Below are 18,573 nucleotides of genomic sequence, written 5' to 3' on the forward strand. Positions count from 1 at the left end.
TTTTGCTTCATTTTGTTTTTCGAGTGTGCTTAGCACTAGATTGCCCTAATTTACCAAACTTATGATGGTGTTTTGAGCGTTTCAATATTATACCAAAATCCTTGGAAATCCCATATTCGTCGATAGTGATTGTTATACCTGATGAAGGTTATCTCTGCTGTTATTTCAGTTTATTAAAGTAATGTATAAATATTATGAAAACCATTACAGTAAAAAAAGCCGAAAGAAAAACTAAGCGCTTTTCAATGTGACAAACGAAAATCCGTGTCAAACTATAACAAACTCGGCAATATAGGAAAATACTAACCACAGCAGCATTGTGACTCAATACAAGAGATTGCTTGAAGGAGTTGTAAATATAGAAAAGAAACTAGTCTGTGTTATTACATTTGATGTTCTTTTATATCGAATTTTGGCAATTTTATTTCTGAAATTCTAGAATACTCGGTACTGTTAACTTTTTTATTATTTATGTTATTTTGCTACTATTTTTTGTATCTTGTGTAATTTGTTCAAGTAGGCCACAACCCCAAGTAACTTCTTTTATTTATTTAATTATTTGATTATTTCGCTAAACGTCTTTTATTTGTCTGCTTCGTTTTGTGTATTTAACACTTTGGTTAGATTGCCCTAATTTAGCATTTCTATAATCTGGAAAATGAGCTTTGTGTTTTACAGTATAATCAAGTTAGAAAAGACATGATGGAGAAGACGAATGTAGGATGCTCTTGTTTATAATTTCACTTGTTGGCCCGTATTTATTTAAAATATTTTTTAAAGATGTTTTTTATTCATGTCCATGACTGAAACTATTAGCACCACTTTCATATCAGCATGAGAGTCTGAGAAATGAGAGAAAGTATAATCTCATTTTGTCTTGCGTAAAGGTTACATCACGGATATAAACTTATGATGGTGTTTTGAGCGTTTCAATATTATACCAAAATCCTTGGAAATCCCATATTCGTCGATAGTGATTGTTATACCTGATGAAGGTTATCTCTGCTGTTATTTCAGTTTATTAAAGTAATGTATAAATATTATGAAAACCATTACAGTAAAAAAAAAGCCGAAAGAAAAAATAAGCGCTTTTCAATGTGACAAACTAAAATCCGTGTCAAACTATAACAAACTCAGCAATATAGGAAAATACTAACCACAGCAGCATTGTGACTCAATACAAGAGATTGCTTGAAGGAGTTGTAAATATAGAGAAGAAACTAGTCTGTGTTATTACATTATTTTGATGTTCGTTTATATTGAGTTTTTGTAATTTTATTTTCTAGCATATTCTAGAATACGCTGTGTTTTTTCTGTTCGCATTTGTTTAATTCATGATATTTTACTACTATTCTGTACATTATATACAATGTAGCGTAATTTAATCATGCACGCAACAATCCCATGTAACCAATATTTTGTGTTTATTTGATTATTATGCTAAACGTCAGTTTTGGATGCTTCATTCAGTGTGTTTTGAATGTGATTGATAGTTAACATTTGGGTTCGATTTCTCTAATTAACCATTTTTATAACTGGAATATGAGCTAGCCTGTAGAAAATGTCCAACCAGTAAGACTATTCAAATAAATGAATGCTCCGAAACCGGGGAGGGGGTTGGAGGCCAGACGCCTAAATAATTTAAAGTAGAAATCATAAGTTAAGGGGAAATTCATATTTGTGGGACACATACGCGCTTCACATACTCTCCTCCCCAATATTTAAAATCGTCCGGAGCCTGTGTGGTGATCACTGAGAATGTTGATGAAAAAATAAGGAGTATATTGCTAAATGTATAAAGACTTGTCAATCCTGAACATTATGCAATCACTTTATATTATACTGCTTGCCTTCCCTTACAGCATAGGGTCCAAATTACAGGACAACGTTTAATAAGAGGATGGTATTGTCGCAGCATTCAGTTTCCATTTTGTGATTATTAAAGCCTTTTGTTGATTCTTACCACATATGCAGGGCATTGAACTGAGATTTGTATTTATTTGATTATTTATTTATGTTGCGTAAAAATTCAGAAAATCTTAATTAAAATAAGATGTTGACACTGGAGCCATCAAATGCCTCTAATGAATTATTGTTTCAAAACGACCGCGTCTGTGTGATAGGCTCCATAAATAACAACAAGGTATTTAATAATACATTAATACTAATATCTGACTTTAAAACCTTCATTATACTGCTATAATCTCCCTCTCTACAAAGTCACAAGGGACCGAACAAAAGTGTATTCAAGAAATTAAACCTTAGAGCAACTGAGACTAATTCCTTTCTTTTATAAGGTTATATAAACGATTTGTATCGCTATTACTACTATACTACTACCGAAAATAAAGACAGTATTAGATTCAATATCTTTAAACGCAGGACGTCCTGTAGTCACAGCTATTTTACATATTGTTGGAAAATGCAATAAAAGGTGTTATTTTAAATAATCACGGTTTTAATAAAATGGATTATTTTTCAAGGCCGTTAACCATAATTTAGTGTGAGATCATTATAAAGAAATGGAAATTTGATTCGAAATGTATTTTGCAAGGTAAAATAGATTTTTTTTCATTTTCATGAACGAGTGAATGATTATATAGTGTTTATTTGTTTTTCATACTTTGAGATTATAATTTTATAAGATTAACTTTTTGTTTTACATAAATCTTATCTGTAGGGTAAAAACTATAAATATCTAAAATCCGCCTACGAAAACACTCCAACAATACATTACTTGAATGATTTTATGAATATAAAGAATGTTGTGAGTGATTGAGTGCGCTTCAGGTGTCAATAAGGGTTTTCAACCAAGTGTGCCTCCTTTGCAATGGAGATAAAAGACTCAAACCACAGGCCATGACCCAGTATTCTCAAACCAGTTTCCGTGCCTGTCGGCAAGACTCAGACGTTGCCCACAGCTCAGCGCCCTCACGAACTATTCTATTCTAAATAAAAGTAGCACAAACAGTTTTGTTACAATCTACCATCGTCCAAGGTTGTTATGCAAACTATATTTGGCATCGGTTAAACATTTTATACATGTGCTATTACCGCGGCTATATATTGTGGTATGTAGTTAATTTGCATTATGGTGAGTATTTCGTCCCTTTGGTATTTAACTCTTCCATATAAAGATCGATGCTGGTGTTTGTAATGCATTATTTGAAGAAAACGACATTAAAGTTAATAGAGTTGTGTTCTCACCTGAAGCTGGCTAGACGTGAATGAAATACTCACGCCATTATTAGTCAACTGAACATGCTGAACAGATCATTCTTGAAGGCCGATAATGTCATATTAACCAAATGGCTGCTTTTAGTTTTTAACAACATATTTTTGCATCATTTTCTAAAGTTCAAGTGACCATCAGCATTATCACATAAGTGTTGTCTGCACTGACCAACAAATGAACAACAAGTATATATGCCAATTTGATCATAATAACTTATTTCATAAAATGTTGCAATTGGTCACTATGTGAGCATTTTTCTATTCCTATTATCACATCCTGCAATTATCGACTGCTGGCGTTCGTGTGTTAACCGTGTTTTCCGAATTCGAAAGTCTCACTTACGCTAGAATAAAAGCACGTATACCAACCATTATCTAGCCTTCATCTAAATGTCACATTTTGTTTTTATTAGATTGCCTTCATATTTGTCATTTGAACGGTTTATTGGCACATTTACACTCGGTCCATAAATGTAAACATCTCAATTCGGATGTAATTAAGGTGTTTTGGTCTAACACATCACTGCATTATAAACAGACAAGGTATAACGCGTTATTAATAACAGCAATTTGTGACCGAGTTGCTTAATAAGTAAATTAATTAAATTAATAAAGATAGCGACTGCAATCACACAAACCCAATTGTCTACATCACAGTCCCACAAACCCGAATGAGCAGAGATCCCTAACAGATAGCATTAGTAGCACCCAAGAGTAGCACTCGAAGCAAATAGTGCATGGGTGTCGTCTTCCATACAGATCAGGTTTTAAAGTTATGTCACACATGAAAGATATTTCGGCATTTCCCAAACTTATTTGCGAAAAAAATTATGGAGACTACATCATTACATTATCTGTTGTGCGTTAGTAGAGCACGCATGCGCATTGGCCATGTGATCACGATCACGTATTTCAAATTATTTCGCAAAGAAGTGTGTCTTGCGCACTTTATTGGTTTGATTAATCATTATTTTCGGATAAGGCGGCTCATTTTTGATCTGTGTGTGGTCCCTACTTTTATTTGCCCACGGTGTTTAACAAGTACAATGTTCTACCATGTTATGTAATAATTAGACAAATTTCTTTGCATTTATTCGAACTTACAAATTTACAAGTTCCCGTCCAATGAGTTGCACACATTGGATCATTTGAAAACTCTTTTAATTCTACCATTAACTGGAGATTATATTAATGGCGCTCTCCTTTGCTGCTTGATATTACAAAAAAGATCCTTTGTCCATGTGTTAGAATCAAATTTTGAAATTGTTGAATATCATTTGTCTTCTTTCATTACTAACCTCATGCCATATGCTATGCTGCCATCAAAGTGAAACCGTAGCATTCTGTTTTTTACTGTGACATCGTGGACAAAAGAGTTCTTGTCGTTTGCAAAATATGTATCTGGAACCCATATCTTTTCTGCTAACCTTCCATCTAGCGATACATTACCAAGCTTCATATCATATGCTAATCTCTCATCTGTCCAATATTGTCGGAAATACATTGATAATGTGTAATCCTGGAAAAAGAGAAAAAAGAAAATATACATATATAAGTATTATGTTACACATTGTGGTAACATGAGTTTGCCGCTGGACTTCAGCAGCCCAAGCTTCAATCTTTAAGCTTTGCGCTTGCTATCAAGTTGCCATCATTCTTTGAAATCAACATTAGTTAGTTTGAATACATTATTTTGCCAATGGGTAGCATAACAGATTAAAGGCTTATTTGACCAATGTGCCCTAACTAACATGACTAAAGGAACAAACCAAAAGTTCGATGACTTCCTATAAACGACTTTCGTTAGAGGGAGGGGTCAAAAGTCAGATTTTGTTTGTAAAATATCAGTCAAAGTTGACCTTTTAAGGTTGAAATAGTTAATAGTTTACACTTACGTTACAGGGAGATAGGCAAGGAGGTATCAGCAAGGGAGGGGTCAGCCTCTTAATTAAAGCTCTTCCGTTTATAGGACGTCAACGAACTTTTGGGTTGTTTCCTAAAATAGATGAGTGGTCATCGAATTAAAAAATAATAAAGATTCGTTCCCAGTTTCTCAGAACACAAGCGAAATAAAATAAAAGCGAGCAAGAATTCACAGATATAACTTTGAAATGTTAGGGCTAAAAAATGTTGTATTTTGTAAACCAACCCGTGACGTAAGTGTGGTAGCATACTTTATCACTACACCGTGTCCTATGAGACCTTAAAATGAATGCACACTTTGACTGAAAAGGAATTGAAATGCTTAGGGATTGAAATGGTGGCAAAACACATCAGCATTTGAAGAAATCGGACTATCCTCTATTTAAAATGTATAAATAAATACACAAACGTATCATCAATATCAAACATAGTTCATGCATCATATATGCGTGCCTTCACACAGCCAGTCACGGTTTATTTTTTCATTCTGTAACTTTGGCCTGCCAACTTGCCATGGATGCATTACAACATTAGCGCCATCTCTGGCTGTGTAATCCACAAGGGCAATATAATGTGCAATATGCGAGAAGAGGAGCCTCACGCTCATGCATACTGTCACATCAGAGATTTAAGAAACAATTTTCTATTATTGTCACAAGTTTAAATAAAGAAAATAACCCTGATGCTAGATTCTTTTATACAATTTTTAGCTTAAATATTTTACAAACGAGTAGCATGACAGGTTTAAAGTAAGTTTGACCAATGTACCCACACTAACATAGATGGTTGTCCTTGCCGGAATTAACAATAATAATGGTTCTCTCAGTGTCTTATAACCCTTTGTAAATGTAAAGTTCTTATTTTCTATAGTATTCAGCAAGGTCCTTCAACGGTATCCAACTGCTCTTCCTGATTATCGCGTAAAACGAGGAATAAGGTGTCAATATTATGATGATGATGTGATACAAATAGCCTTATTTGACCAATGTACACAAATTAACATAGATGGTTATCCATGCCGGAATTAACCATAATAATGGTTCTCAGTTTCTTATAACCCTTTAAAATAGAGTTCCTTTTTATCTAATTGAGCAAGTCAGACAATGTTGGAAAATAAAATGGAATAAATGCGAACAAGACTTCACCAGGTATATAAGTTGCACAGATCATATATCATGATTATATCACTTTCACCGGTCAAAGTTCTAGTGCTTCATAAAATGTAAAGAGGCCATCAAAACACAAGCAGATGAAAGATAGCAATCTTCTCATGTTTTCCATTCTCCTGATAATAGAATCATTGGTAAATCTGATTCTATTTGGTTTCATAGTTACATCAACAATAATATTATACATCTACACTTTGTTTAAAAAATATCAGTTAACTAACTTTATGCAACCAATTACTTAAAGGAAGATTACTTATTACTTAACCTCATCCCCAATATCACAATTAGAATTCCAATGCTATCAGTGGAAATCGCATAATCCTTGTTTTATGTTTTATAATAAAAACGTGTTGTTAGTGGGGTAACCCACTATGTTATTGCACACTGTCCTATGTTACCTGGAAGTGTACATTTTATTTAAACAAGATTAAAATGCTGGCATGCAACTTTAGCCTGTGACGAAATCGGAATATACTCCCTTTGAAATAAGTAAATAAATGAATATACGTATCATCAATATCAAACATATTGTTCATGCATCATATATGAGAGCCTTTACACAGCAAGTCATGTTTATTCATATATAATTTTGCCTTGTTAACTTGCCATGGATGCATTACTACATTAGTGGTCAAAGCATGTTTCATAAAATAGAAAGAGGCCATCAAAATACATACAGACGAAAGATTGAAATCTTCTCATGTTTTCTATTCTTCCGTACAATACTATCACTAATGAGCCTGATTCCATTTGATTTCGTGGAGTCTTCAATAATAACCCATCTACACACTTCACAAAAGAAAGAAAGAAAGAAAGAAAAGAAAGAAAGAAAGAAAGAAAGAAAGAAAAAGAAAGAAAGAAAGAAAGAAAGAAAGAAAGAAAGAAAGAAAGAAAGAAAGAAAGAAAGAAAGAAAGAAAGAAAGAAAGAAAGAAATTAAAGGAGGATGGTGCTATTATCATCATCCCCTCTTTTTCTACATCAAAATGTGGTATCAGTGGAAAACCCATTTTGTTCTTGTTGAAATATTAGCGCTAAAAGATGTTTTATTTTGTCGCCCAAAACGTGTCGTTTGAAATTCTGTGATAAAACGTCAGCATATGAGGAAATTGGATTATCCTCCCTTTAAAATGTATATAAATACATAAAATTAGCATTAATATCAAACATTGTTTGAGTACCTTCACACAGCCAGTCGAGCTTTTTAATTATGTAACTTTTACTTTGCCCTGTCACTTGCCATGGATGCATTACAACATTAGCGCCATCTTTGGCTGTGTAATCCACAAGGGCAATATAATGTGCAATACACAAGAAGAGGAGCCGCACGCTCATGCATACTGTCGCATCATAGATTTAAGAAACAATTTTCTACTATTATCACAAGTTTACTAAACGAAAATAACACTGATGCTAGATCCTTTTATATATTTTTTAGTTTAAATAACATATTTTGCAAACAGGTAACGTTGATAGGTTAAAGGTTTATTTGACTAATATACCCAAACTAACAAAGATGGTTATCCATGCCGGAATCCACAATAATAATGGTTAAATAATGAAGAAGGAGGTTGCCTATATGCTTCACCCTAGCAGGGCGTAAGACAATGCGAGACACAAATTAATAAGAAGAATAAGCCAAATCGCTATTGTAACTTCCGGTTTTTTTAGGACACTTTGCCCTTTGACCTATCTGGAAAATTCGGGTTTTGTGCGTACAAAATATAATTTAAAACTTGTTACTAGAATAAAAACAAACTTAAAAAACATTATTATTAAATGAATTAATTATTTAAATATTTTTAATGATAACATTATGACAATAATAAATAAATTATTAATAATTACAGCAATTTTCCCGATAGGTCAAAGGACAAAGTGTCCTAAAACTGCAAAAACTGTCCCACAATGCATTGCAAACTTCTAATGCCGATTGGGCTTATTCACAAGTTGATCACAACAGATCATGTACAATGAATGATTTCTGTTAAAGTTCTAGTGCTCTATAAAATGTAAAAAGGCCATCAAAACACATCCAGACGAAAGATAGAAATCTTCACGTTTTCTTTATTTCCTTACATAACTATCATTGCTAAACCAACACACTAATATAATGTGCAATATGCGAGAAGAGGAGCGTCACGCTCATGTATACTGTCACATCATAGATTTAAGAAACAATTTTCTACTGTTATCACAAGTTTTTTTAAAAAGAAAATAACCCTGATACTAGATACTTTATATAATATTTTAGTTTAAATAACATATTTTGCAAACAGGTAACTTTGATAGGTGTATTTGACTAATGTACCCAAACTAACATAGATGGTTATCCATGCCAGAATTAACAATAATAAAAGTTCTCAGTTTCTTGTAGCCCTTTAATAGAGTTCCTTTTTCCTCATGAGCAAATCAGACAATAGAAAAAATAAAATAAATGCGAGTAAGAATTCACAAGTTGAAATTTGAACAGATCATGCATAATGAATGATCTTAGCACTTTATTTCGGTTAAAGTTCTAGTGCTCTATAAAATGTAAAAAGGCCATCAAAACACATTCAGACGAAAGATAGAAATCTTCACGTTTTCTTTATTTCCTTACATAACTATCATTGGTAAACCAACACACGTTAGTATTATGTATAGTCCTATGAGACCTTCAAATGCGCCTTTTGACTCAACAGGGATTGCAACTTGGTAAGCAACTTCAGCATGTGACGACATTGAACTATCCTCCCTTTAAAATGTATATGAATACACAAAAGTAGCATCAATATCAAACATTGTTCGCGTACCTTTACACAGCCAGTCACGGTTTTTCATTATGTAACTTTGCATTGTCAACTTGCCATGGATGCATTACAACATTAGCGCCATCTCTGGCTGTGTAATCCACAAGGGCAATATAATGTGCAATATGCGAGAAGAGGAGCCTCACGCTCATGCATACTGTCACATCAGAGATTTAAGAAATACCTTTCTATTATTATCACAAGTTTACCAAAATAAAGCTGATGATAGACCCTTTTATATCATTTTGATAATAACCAACATCAACATTAATATTTTCAGGCACTATTTACATATGAGATACTCTTAGGGACATTTGGGTATTAAAATGAAGGCAGATGGTTTTCGTTTGATTAATATGTTTGTAAAAACTGTATTTTATTACACAACAAAATAAATGAGTGTATTTTAACGCTAATGACATGTACTAAACCATTTTTGATTATATGGCCCGTATATCAACAATATCTGTACACACTTTGACAACTTACACAGCAAAAATACTATACTGCAATAAAATGCATAAGGAAATACAGCCTATAATTAGGGAAAAAAGCTAGTGAGAACATGGGGGAAAAGTTACAATGCAGATGTACGGACTTTACATTAAGTATGAAATATTTCTTTACGAAGTGCCAAGACTAATTTAAAAGGGGTCTGCAGAAACCGCACGGGTTAAATATTTATCGCTGTGTGTCGGAAGATGGTGTCAAATAATTTTTGATAGAAAATGTGCTTTCCATGTGTTCACATTATGGTGCTCATAAAATGTAGTGAATTAGCCTAAAATGGCGGATTAAAGGAGACTGGGTTTGAGTTTTGTGGGGGGAGTAAAATTTCTGAATTTCTGAACATTGTTCTGAAATTATCAAAGTTGAGGTGGTGTACTTGACCTAAATACCAATAGGTGTTGATCAGAACTGAAATGCACTTATAATGTACCAGTTTGGAATGTGGGAGGCGTTTTTGAAAAATGGCTCTTAAAAGCGGAACGTACTCAGAAAGTTTGAATGGCCCCCTGGACAACCAGGAATTCGTGCAGTTGTTTTTTTACCGTAGGTTTATAACATTTGACCACAGTGGGGTATATTCAAACTTTCTGAGTACGTACCACTTAGAAGAGCCATATTTTAAGCTCCTCCCATTTTCAAAAATAATTGCAAGTGTATTTCAGCTCTGGCGAATGCCAATTACTGACGAAGTTTAGGAAATATCACCTCAAACCTCAATAAATTGATAATAACATAATAATGTTGCATGAAGTCCGAAATTATGTCCCCCCCACAAAGGTCAAATTCAGCCTCCTTAAATCCGCCATTTTAGGCAAATTCACTACATTATGATCACCATAACGTAAACTGATGGAAATCATATTTTCTATCAAATAATTATTTTGTACCATCTCCCGACACACCCTAATTAATGTTTAGACCGTGCGGTTTATGCAGACCCCTTCCAGAATAGTCTAGGTACATCGTGAAGAAATATTCCATACTTAATGTAAAGTCGGCAATTCTGAACAATTGGCTATTTAAGGCCCTGTATCCATAGGCTGTTCCCTTGTGGCGTGTGCCCTTGTTCCGTGTTCACTTGTTCCCATGTGACCTGCCACACAGACAACGAACCTTTGTTTTGCTTAGTGGCCGTACCTTGGACTTTTTGGATAGTTAAGCGTTGTCTGGTGTTTCATTGTTATAAAAGCGACAATCAATTCACTTCCAATCAAAGTATTCGTATATAAAATATAAAAGAAAAGGAGCTTTATATGAAATATATATAAAATGATATATTATAAAAATGATCTTGTCCAGACACATTTCGACAAAAATTATCACACTATTCAATTATTTTCATTTGCAAGCAGTTTCAAGATCGTAATTATAATATACAACTACTATTAAACATTTCACAATTTATGAAATGATACATTATCTGATGAATTGAACATTGCATTTGAAATAATTGCCAATGTTAATTTGGATTATACCAAACCACTGTTTTAGATTTCGGAAACGTTCGAATTTCAACCTGACATTAAAAGTCAATATTTTCAGCACTTCGTTATATCAAATCTATTTGATGACTGAAACTATACCAAAGACATGACACCAATTAGTGGGTTTGATATCCCGCGTTTGATATATTATAATTCCTGTAATACTGTTTATTTAGCATCAGAGGTACATGTAAGGCACAGATACACATTCACATGCAGAATGCGACACTATTTCCTTTATCAGTCACGGTAAGTGTAACGCGACAGGAAAATCAACCGTTATTAACGTAGGGATCGATAGTAGTATTTACTAGGCTACGTATCAAACTTATTTCCTAACAGTCAATTATTTAAAGGTGTGACAGTATCCACAACTAATACAAGAGATTTGTAACATATTCACTCCTCAGGCAAAATGACATAATGTCCCGTTTTATACATCATAATTACTAATTCAGTACAATACCAACCCGCGGGCCGTGAAACATGAAGACCTGAAACTTTCTTGCCTGAAATTCCAAATACCCGTACGCTTTATACCAAGCAGCTCTTGTCTTGATCAGGCAAGATATTTCGTGCATAATTTTGAACGAACACTACGGGTGCTCCCTTTTGTCGGTGAGGAGCATACTGCAGGGATATTATCATAAATGAGTTATAAACCGAAGGAACGAGTCCCCTGGTAAACAACAGAATATAAGGCTAATTATGCAAATGATTGAAATACCTGCAGAGGACCTGCCGTCGAATTGCCTTAAGAATTAAAATATAAGATAGACTTGAGATTTGTGATACATTATCTGTCAAAAGATGACGAATAATTGTTCTTAAATTGTCTGGAGAGACACATGTGTGTTAATATATTTCTTACTATAATTTAATCATTAAAACAACATACAGTTGGCATTCAAGGTCAATTTATTGTAAGGTGTATTGTTCTTTTCAAATTAAAGACAACTGAGGTAGCTTCTTTTCGTGTAACTCTTTTGTTCTTTAGAAACATCACTGCAAGCAGGTTATTGTGCACTTTCTTTTGTTAATTGGAATATCAATCTAAAATACATTAAATGAGCTGTATCTAATTTAGAATAACTACGAAATGCTTTTATCTTAATGCAGTCTTATATCAGAAAACGTTTTATTCAAATCGTAGTTTAGATTAAATTTCTAGTTGTTCTATACGTATATGAAGAAGTAACCACTTTATATACGTTGTCTGGTAGAATGTAGGAATGATAAACAGAGAAATGTAAAAGATGTAGTGGTGCTATGCATCAGTTTGTTGGAAAATTCCCCGGCCGCCGCCTGTCGAAACCACGACTATATCAGACAGGCCTCATACTCAATAGGGTGCTAACGTATCAAGTGCTTCGGTGATACCTCAGCGGCAATTTGGCTGGCTTGGTTTGCATAAAGATTGCCAACTTTATTAAGGTATGCGTTACTTTGCAAGTGATTCCTGACTTTTGAAATGTGACATCAGACACCACTCTTAGGAATGGACATGGGGATCACAGTCTCGCACAATTTGGAAGAAAACGAAAACAAATTTAAAACCAACTCTAGGATAGTGTCATGAATACAATAAACTGTAGTTTCTTCTTCCTGGAAGTCACAGATTAAAAATTTCTTTTTCAAAAACTTATCAATCCATATTTGACATAGATATGACTGCTTTGCCGTTACCAAACTTTGCCGTTGCAGCTTAAATTTTGCTCTTGATACCAACGGAATATATAATTGGTCAAATCTTTGTTGTGCCAACTTAGACACGTTTTTATACTAAAAGTATCTGTTGCAATTACAAAACGTCAATACGCCTATTTCATTTCATGGTTATTGAATTAGACTTCGGTTGTTGCATTCTAACACATATTTATGTAGCATTTGGTCAAGAAGTAGCCCATGTGTAACCCGATCGTCAATAAGGCACGGTTATTTAACTATCTAATCATCTAAACTGGCTCTCCTAACGGAGTAATCGGACACCCACCACTAAGTAACAAGATGCTTTACCATTAAACTGGCCGATTCAACGGGATGACTAGTTACCATGGCAACACTAAGAGGCATTTGAGCTTGGATCTTTCAAGACCATTTTACGTTAGGTAAATAGATTTGTTGTCTTCTTGCCTAAACACACTTAAGATAGATAATTCCATTTGATTTCCATGAACCTAATTCTACTATAACGTTGATGGTTAGTACAGAGTTCTTGATTTAAATAATGCGTTTCATATGGATTCCTGTTTTTATTCTTTCCAAATATGTCACTAACAAAACGTTTGTATCATCAATTCAAAGCCCACTGACATGTTTGCATTCTATGCTTAAATAATATTTCATCACTTGTCAGTAGAATGGATTTACTTCACTATATTTCATCAGAAATGAATTCATTCCAAAGCGCGATTTCACACTTATATATTGTGATTGGTCTATCTCTCATCTTAGTACGGGGCAACTCTTCTGTTATTACAAATGTATCAACTTCAAAGTTTTGCATATCCTGGCGGACGTTAACCTTAGTGGTGATATGGTTTCGGTAAGATACCAGGTAATGCTACATATAACGCTAATGAAAATAAGGCTAAAATGTCAAGTTTGACATGATTTTAATTAACTAAATCAATACACCAGAGCGGCAGAGCAGAGTATTGACCATTTTTTCGATAGGACTATACTTATTCATCATGTTAATCATTCATTTGTTTAATCTTTATTTGTGGTATATAAAAAAGCAATATGCGATAATTATATGACATATTTTATTACATTACTTCACTGCCCATTATCCAAAATCACGCACTGGGATTTGTCCAAGCACGTGACATATGGGTACATTAATAAAAGAAATAAAGGTTATGCAGTATCCCTTACATCTAGATAATGTGGCATCGGCAATAAAAACGTGACAATGGGCAAGACGTTGCCGGGTCCATTGCTTAAACGTTTTTACTGCCTTGGACACATTATTTGGGTATTACCGCAAAAATAGTGCAACATGTAGAAAAAATGTCATTTGCTTGACTAATTATATTACCGCTACCTTCCATTACTCAAAATGTCTCACTGTAATTTGTCTAAACGTGTCACGTGAGGGTCCTATATTTAAAATAAGTTTGCGTTCACATTCTATGCAGAACATTGTACGCAAATGTGTTCTCGGCTGTAAAGACAATGGAATAATTTGTGAAGTACACGTTCCTGCTGCCTCTGCCACATTATAAATATTTTCTGGAGGACTTTCCTGTACTAATTTCTTTTCAAATTAAAGACAACTGAGGTAGCTTCTTTTCGTGTAACTCTTTTGTTCTTTAGAAACAGCACTGCAAACAGGTTATTGTGCACTTTCTTTTGTTAATTGGAATTTCAATCTAAAATACATTAAATGAGCAGTATCTAATTTAGAATAACTACAAAATGCTTTCATCTTAATGCAGTTTTATATCAGAAAACGTTTTATTCAATCGTAGTTTAGATTAAATTTCTAGTTGTTCTATCAAGACGATGCCGGGCCCATTGCTTAAACGTTTTACTGGCTTGGACACATTATTTGGGTATTACCGCAAAAATAGTGCAACATGTAGAAAAAAAAAAAGTCATTTGCTTGACTATTATTATATTACCGCTACCTTCCATTACTCAAAATTTCTCACTGTAATTTGTCCAAACGTGTCACGTGAGTGTCCTATATTTAAAATAAGTTTGCGTTCACATTCTATGCAGAACATTGTACGCAATATGTGTTCTCGGCAGTAAAGACAATGGAATAATTTGTGAAGTACACGTTCCTGCTGCCTCTGCCACATTATAAATATTTTCTGGAGGACTTTCCCTGTACTAATTTCTTTTCAAATTAAAGACAACTGAGGTAGCTTCTTTTCGTGTAACTCTTTTGTTCTTTAGAAACAGCACTGCAAACAGGTTATTGTGCACTTTCTTTTGTTAATTGGAATTTCAATCTAAAATACATTAAATGAGCAGTATCTAATTTAGAATAACTACAAAATGCTTTCATCTTAATGCAGTTTTATATCAGAAAACGTTTTATTCCAATCGTAGTTTAGATTAAATTTCTAGTTGTTCTATCAAGACGATGCCGGGCCCATTGCTTAAACGTTTTTACTGGCTTGGACACATTATTTGGGTATTACCGCAAAAATAGTGCAACATGTAGAAAAAAAAAAGTCATTTGCTTGACTATTATTATATTACCGCTACCTTCCATTACTCAAAATTTCTCACTGTAATTTGTCCAAACGTGTCACGTGAGTGTCCTATATTTAAAATAAGTTTGCGTTCACATTCTATGCAGAACATTGTACGCAATATGTGTTCTCGGCAGTAAAGACAATGGAATAATTTGTGAAGTACACGTTCCTGCTGCCTCTGCCACATTATAAATATTTTCTGGAGGACTTTCCTGTACTAATTTCTTTTCAAATTAAAGACAACTGAGGTAGCTTCTTTTCGTGTAACTCTTTTGTTCTTTAGAAACAGCACTGCAAACAGGTTATTGTGCACTTTCTTTTGTTAATTGGAATTTCAATCTAAAATACATTAAATGAGCAGTATCTAATTTAGAATAACTACGAAATGCTTCCATCTTAATGCAGTTTTATATCAGAAAACGTTTTATTCCAATCGTAGTTTAGATTAAATTTCTAGTTGTTCTATCAAGACGATGCCGGGCCCATTGCTTAAACGTTTTTACTGCCTTGGACACATTATTTGGGTATTACCGCAAAAATAGTGCAACATGTAGAAAAAAATGTCATTTGCTTGACTATTATTATATTACCGCTATCTTCCATTACTCAAAATTTCTCACTGTAATTTGTCCAAACGTGTCACGTGAGTGTTCTATATTTAAAATAATGTGCCTTTTTGCGTTCATTATACGAATTTGTGAAGTACACGTTTCTGCTACCTATGACACATTATAAATATTTTCTGGAGTACTTTCCCTGTACTAATTATCAAAAAATTGCGATCAGCTCCTGCAATGTTCCACATGAGTGTAAAGAATACGGTATCCATAGCGCAAGTCACAACGCGTTCGCGGAATTTGTACGCATAACAACAAATAATGCGTAGAATGTGTCGCGCTTTATTGCGTTTCAGGCACAATTTAAGCGCAATCTCGCGATTAATGCACTCTCACAAATCACAGAACGCGATTTTCACTATTGGTCGTTGTATGTAATATACTCGGCAATACTGTGTCCTGATTGGGTCTCAAACACAATTAACCATGACAAAATCTACGTAGATTATTATTCGCTTTTACTTGTACAATTTCACTTGCGTTGTGGATACACGGCACTATTTTTGCGGTTATATAAATAAAATAAAGGCTAAGTATCCTTTATACCAAAATTTGGCAAAAGAATATTCTTTTTGTTTACGCATACATATAAAGGTAGTATAGGCTACTATATTATTTATTGTTCGCTGCAGAGTTAAGACTTTAACCAATTGATAAAAATACACACGGTCAGGGTCGCCACTTACCTTTAAATATTTAAATCAAATTGTTGATTTTTTCTTGTGTTAGTATATTCTAGATACTCTGTATCAGCAACTATAATGCTTGTCTAAACTTAAATCATTGCACATTCTTGCTCCAAATCACAACTGTAATCACTTGTACCCAAAAAGACGACATTAGAGATTTGTTTACGTATTCATTAAGGCATGGTTATTGTCTAAGGCAGGCCCAGGGCGAAATGCCTGTAAAGCTTTTGTTTAAGATCTGTAATAATATAGATTGACACTATGGCTCCAAAAGGCCCGGATTAATTGGATCTCATTTGCATCCCTTCAAATACATAGCTGCATTTACACTTGAGATGTAAGTCACGAGCGAATGCTATCAATTGCCTTGTGTATATATTGGTATGATACTTAACTTCATTGGTTAAAAGTCAATAGTTCGTCGCTGGCGAATCAAATATAAATACAGTTTGCACTCTAACGAAAGCGTATGAATATGTGATAACACCAGCAGGTTCGGAGTGTAACATTACTACACATTGTAAGCAAAAGCGAGTGTAGACAAATCGGTAAAGACAAGAAGCAAAACATTGGACGAATAGTAAGTCACGGTTCGTCAGAAAGTGCTAAAACTACTCTATTATGAAAACCTTCCACGAGACTATTTACAACATGCTCGTGCATGAAAAAAGTTTTTAATGCATATATAATAACTAAATATACAGTACTAAAAGACATAGTATGAATGTTTTATATTCACGGTCAACTGAGGAATGGTAATTATTACAATTATTGCATCCATGTAAGAGAATACATACTTGTACATTTGACACCACAAAAGCTACAAAAAAACCTGAAAATTAATAAATATATGCTCAAGGTCAAATACATTTTGTTACCAAATTCGCTGGAAAATTAATTAAGAAATTCTACTAAGTAATAAATGACATGCTCATTTATCAAGACGAACAAGTACAGAACTTTACCTTGTTTAGTTATTCAGATTTCAAATAATTTGATGGAAAGTGATGATCAAACGCACATGACTGAATTTGAAATCGTTGAAATAGTAACTGCTGATGATCAGATATTTTTACATGATGTATTCTACCTTACATGGAATCCCATCGACCAAACTTTATTTTTACATGTTTTGGGTGCAATTGTTCCAGAAGTTTGGATATATTTATAAATGTGTATTACAGTGCCCCATGAAAGTATACATACTCTTGGAGTTATATAAGACCGTGCTACCAGATTGCCATCTAACAATCTCTACCTTTGTAGTATGTTAATGACAAAAACATGTTTTATTCTCATAACCAAAGTGCATTAAGTAGCCGTCAATCGGGTCAAAACCCTTTTACATTGCTTTTTTTTAAATAAATGTCTTTCTGATATCAAATAATTTAGATGTTTTGAAATTCACGACATAATGCAAATTGTATGGCAAATTATTAAACAATGACATTTTTGACATTTAACAGTCCTAAGGATAGAGTTTGTTTTGACCTTCACATAAATTTTGAATTTTGGAAATGGGTTATTTCAATAAAATATATTGCAATTTTAATATCATCACACAGAAAATTAATTCTTGTGAAATGCTTGGTGTCTCTCCTTTTTAGGACGGGTTTAAAGTTACAAACGAAAGATGGGTCATTAAATCGGCAGTATTGATAAATGAAGCTTCACTCAGTTGTGTGTATTTACAAGTGTTCATAGGGACATGATACTCCTCCAAAATTAACTAACATGTGACCTTTGACCTTTTTTGGTCCTAACACTTGCACGGTATTGTGACGAATTCAGTCGCTACTCGTTACAAAATATTTCTTGCAGATTAACTCGTTTAGCAAAGATATCGTGAAACTTGAAACGAAATTACAACACATTGTCTATGGAGCAGTGTAATACACATAATCATGCAACTCGCAAACGCAAAATAGAAATCAACTGGAATT

General features: G+C 33.7%; 1 protein-coding gene across 3 annotated transcripts in view; it reads right to left on the reverse strand.

Annotated features, from left to right (window-relative positions):
• The window catches only part of LOC140160967 (gamma-aminobutyric acid receptor subunit beta-2-like), a 77,878-nt gene that overhangs the window by 29,350 nt on the left and 29,955 nt on the right, over positions 1 to 18,573 (reverse strand). For all 3 annotated transcript variants that reach the window (XM_072184322.1, XM_072184320.1, XM_072184321.1), the window contains exon 4: positions 4,533 to 4,753. In XM_072184322.1, the coding sequence (XP_072040423.1) occupies positions 4,533 to 4,753 (221 nt within the window). The remainder of the gene's footprint in view (positions 1 to 4,532; positions 4,754 to 18,573) is intronic.

The sequence above is a fragment of the Amphiura filiformis genome, chromosome 9 (assembly GCF_039555335.1).
Source record: "Amphiura filiformis chromosome 9, Afil_fr2py, whole genome shotgun sequence".
Classification (NCBI taxonomy): Eukaryota; Metazoa; Echinodermata; class Ophiuroidea; order Amphilepidida; family Amphiuridae; genus Amphiura; species Amphiura filiformis.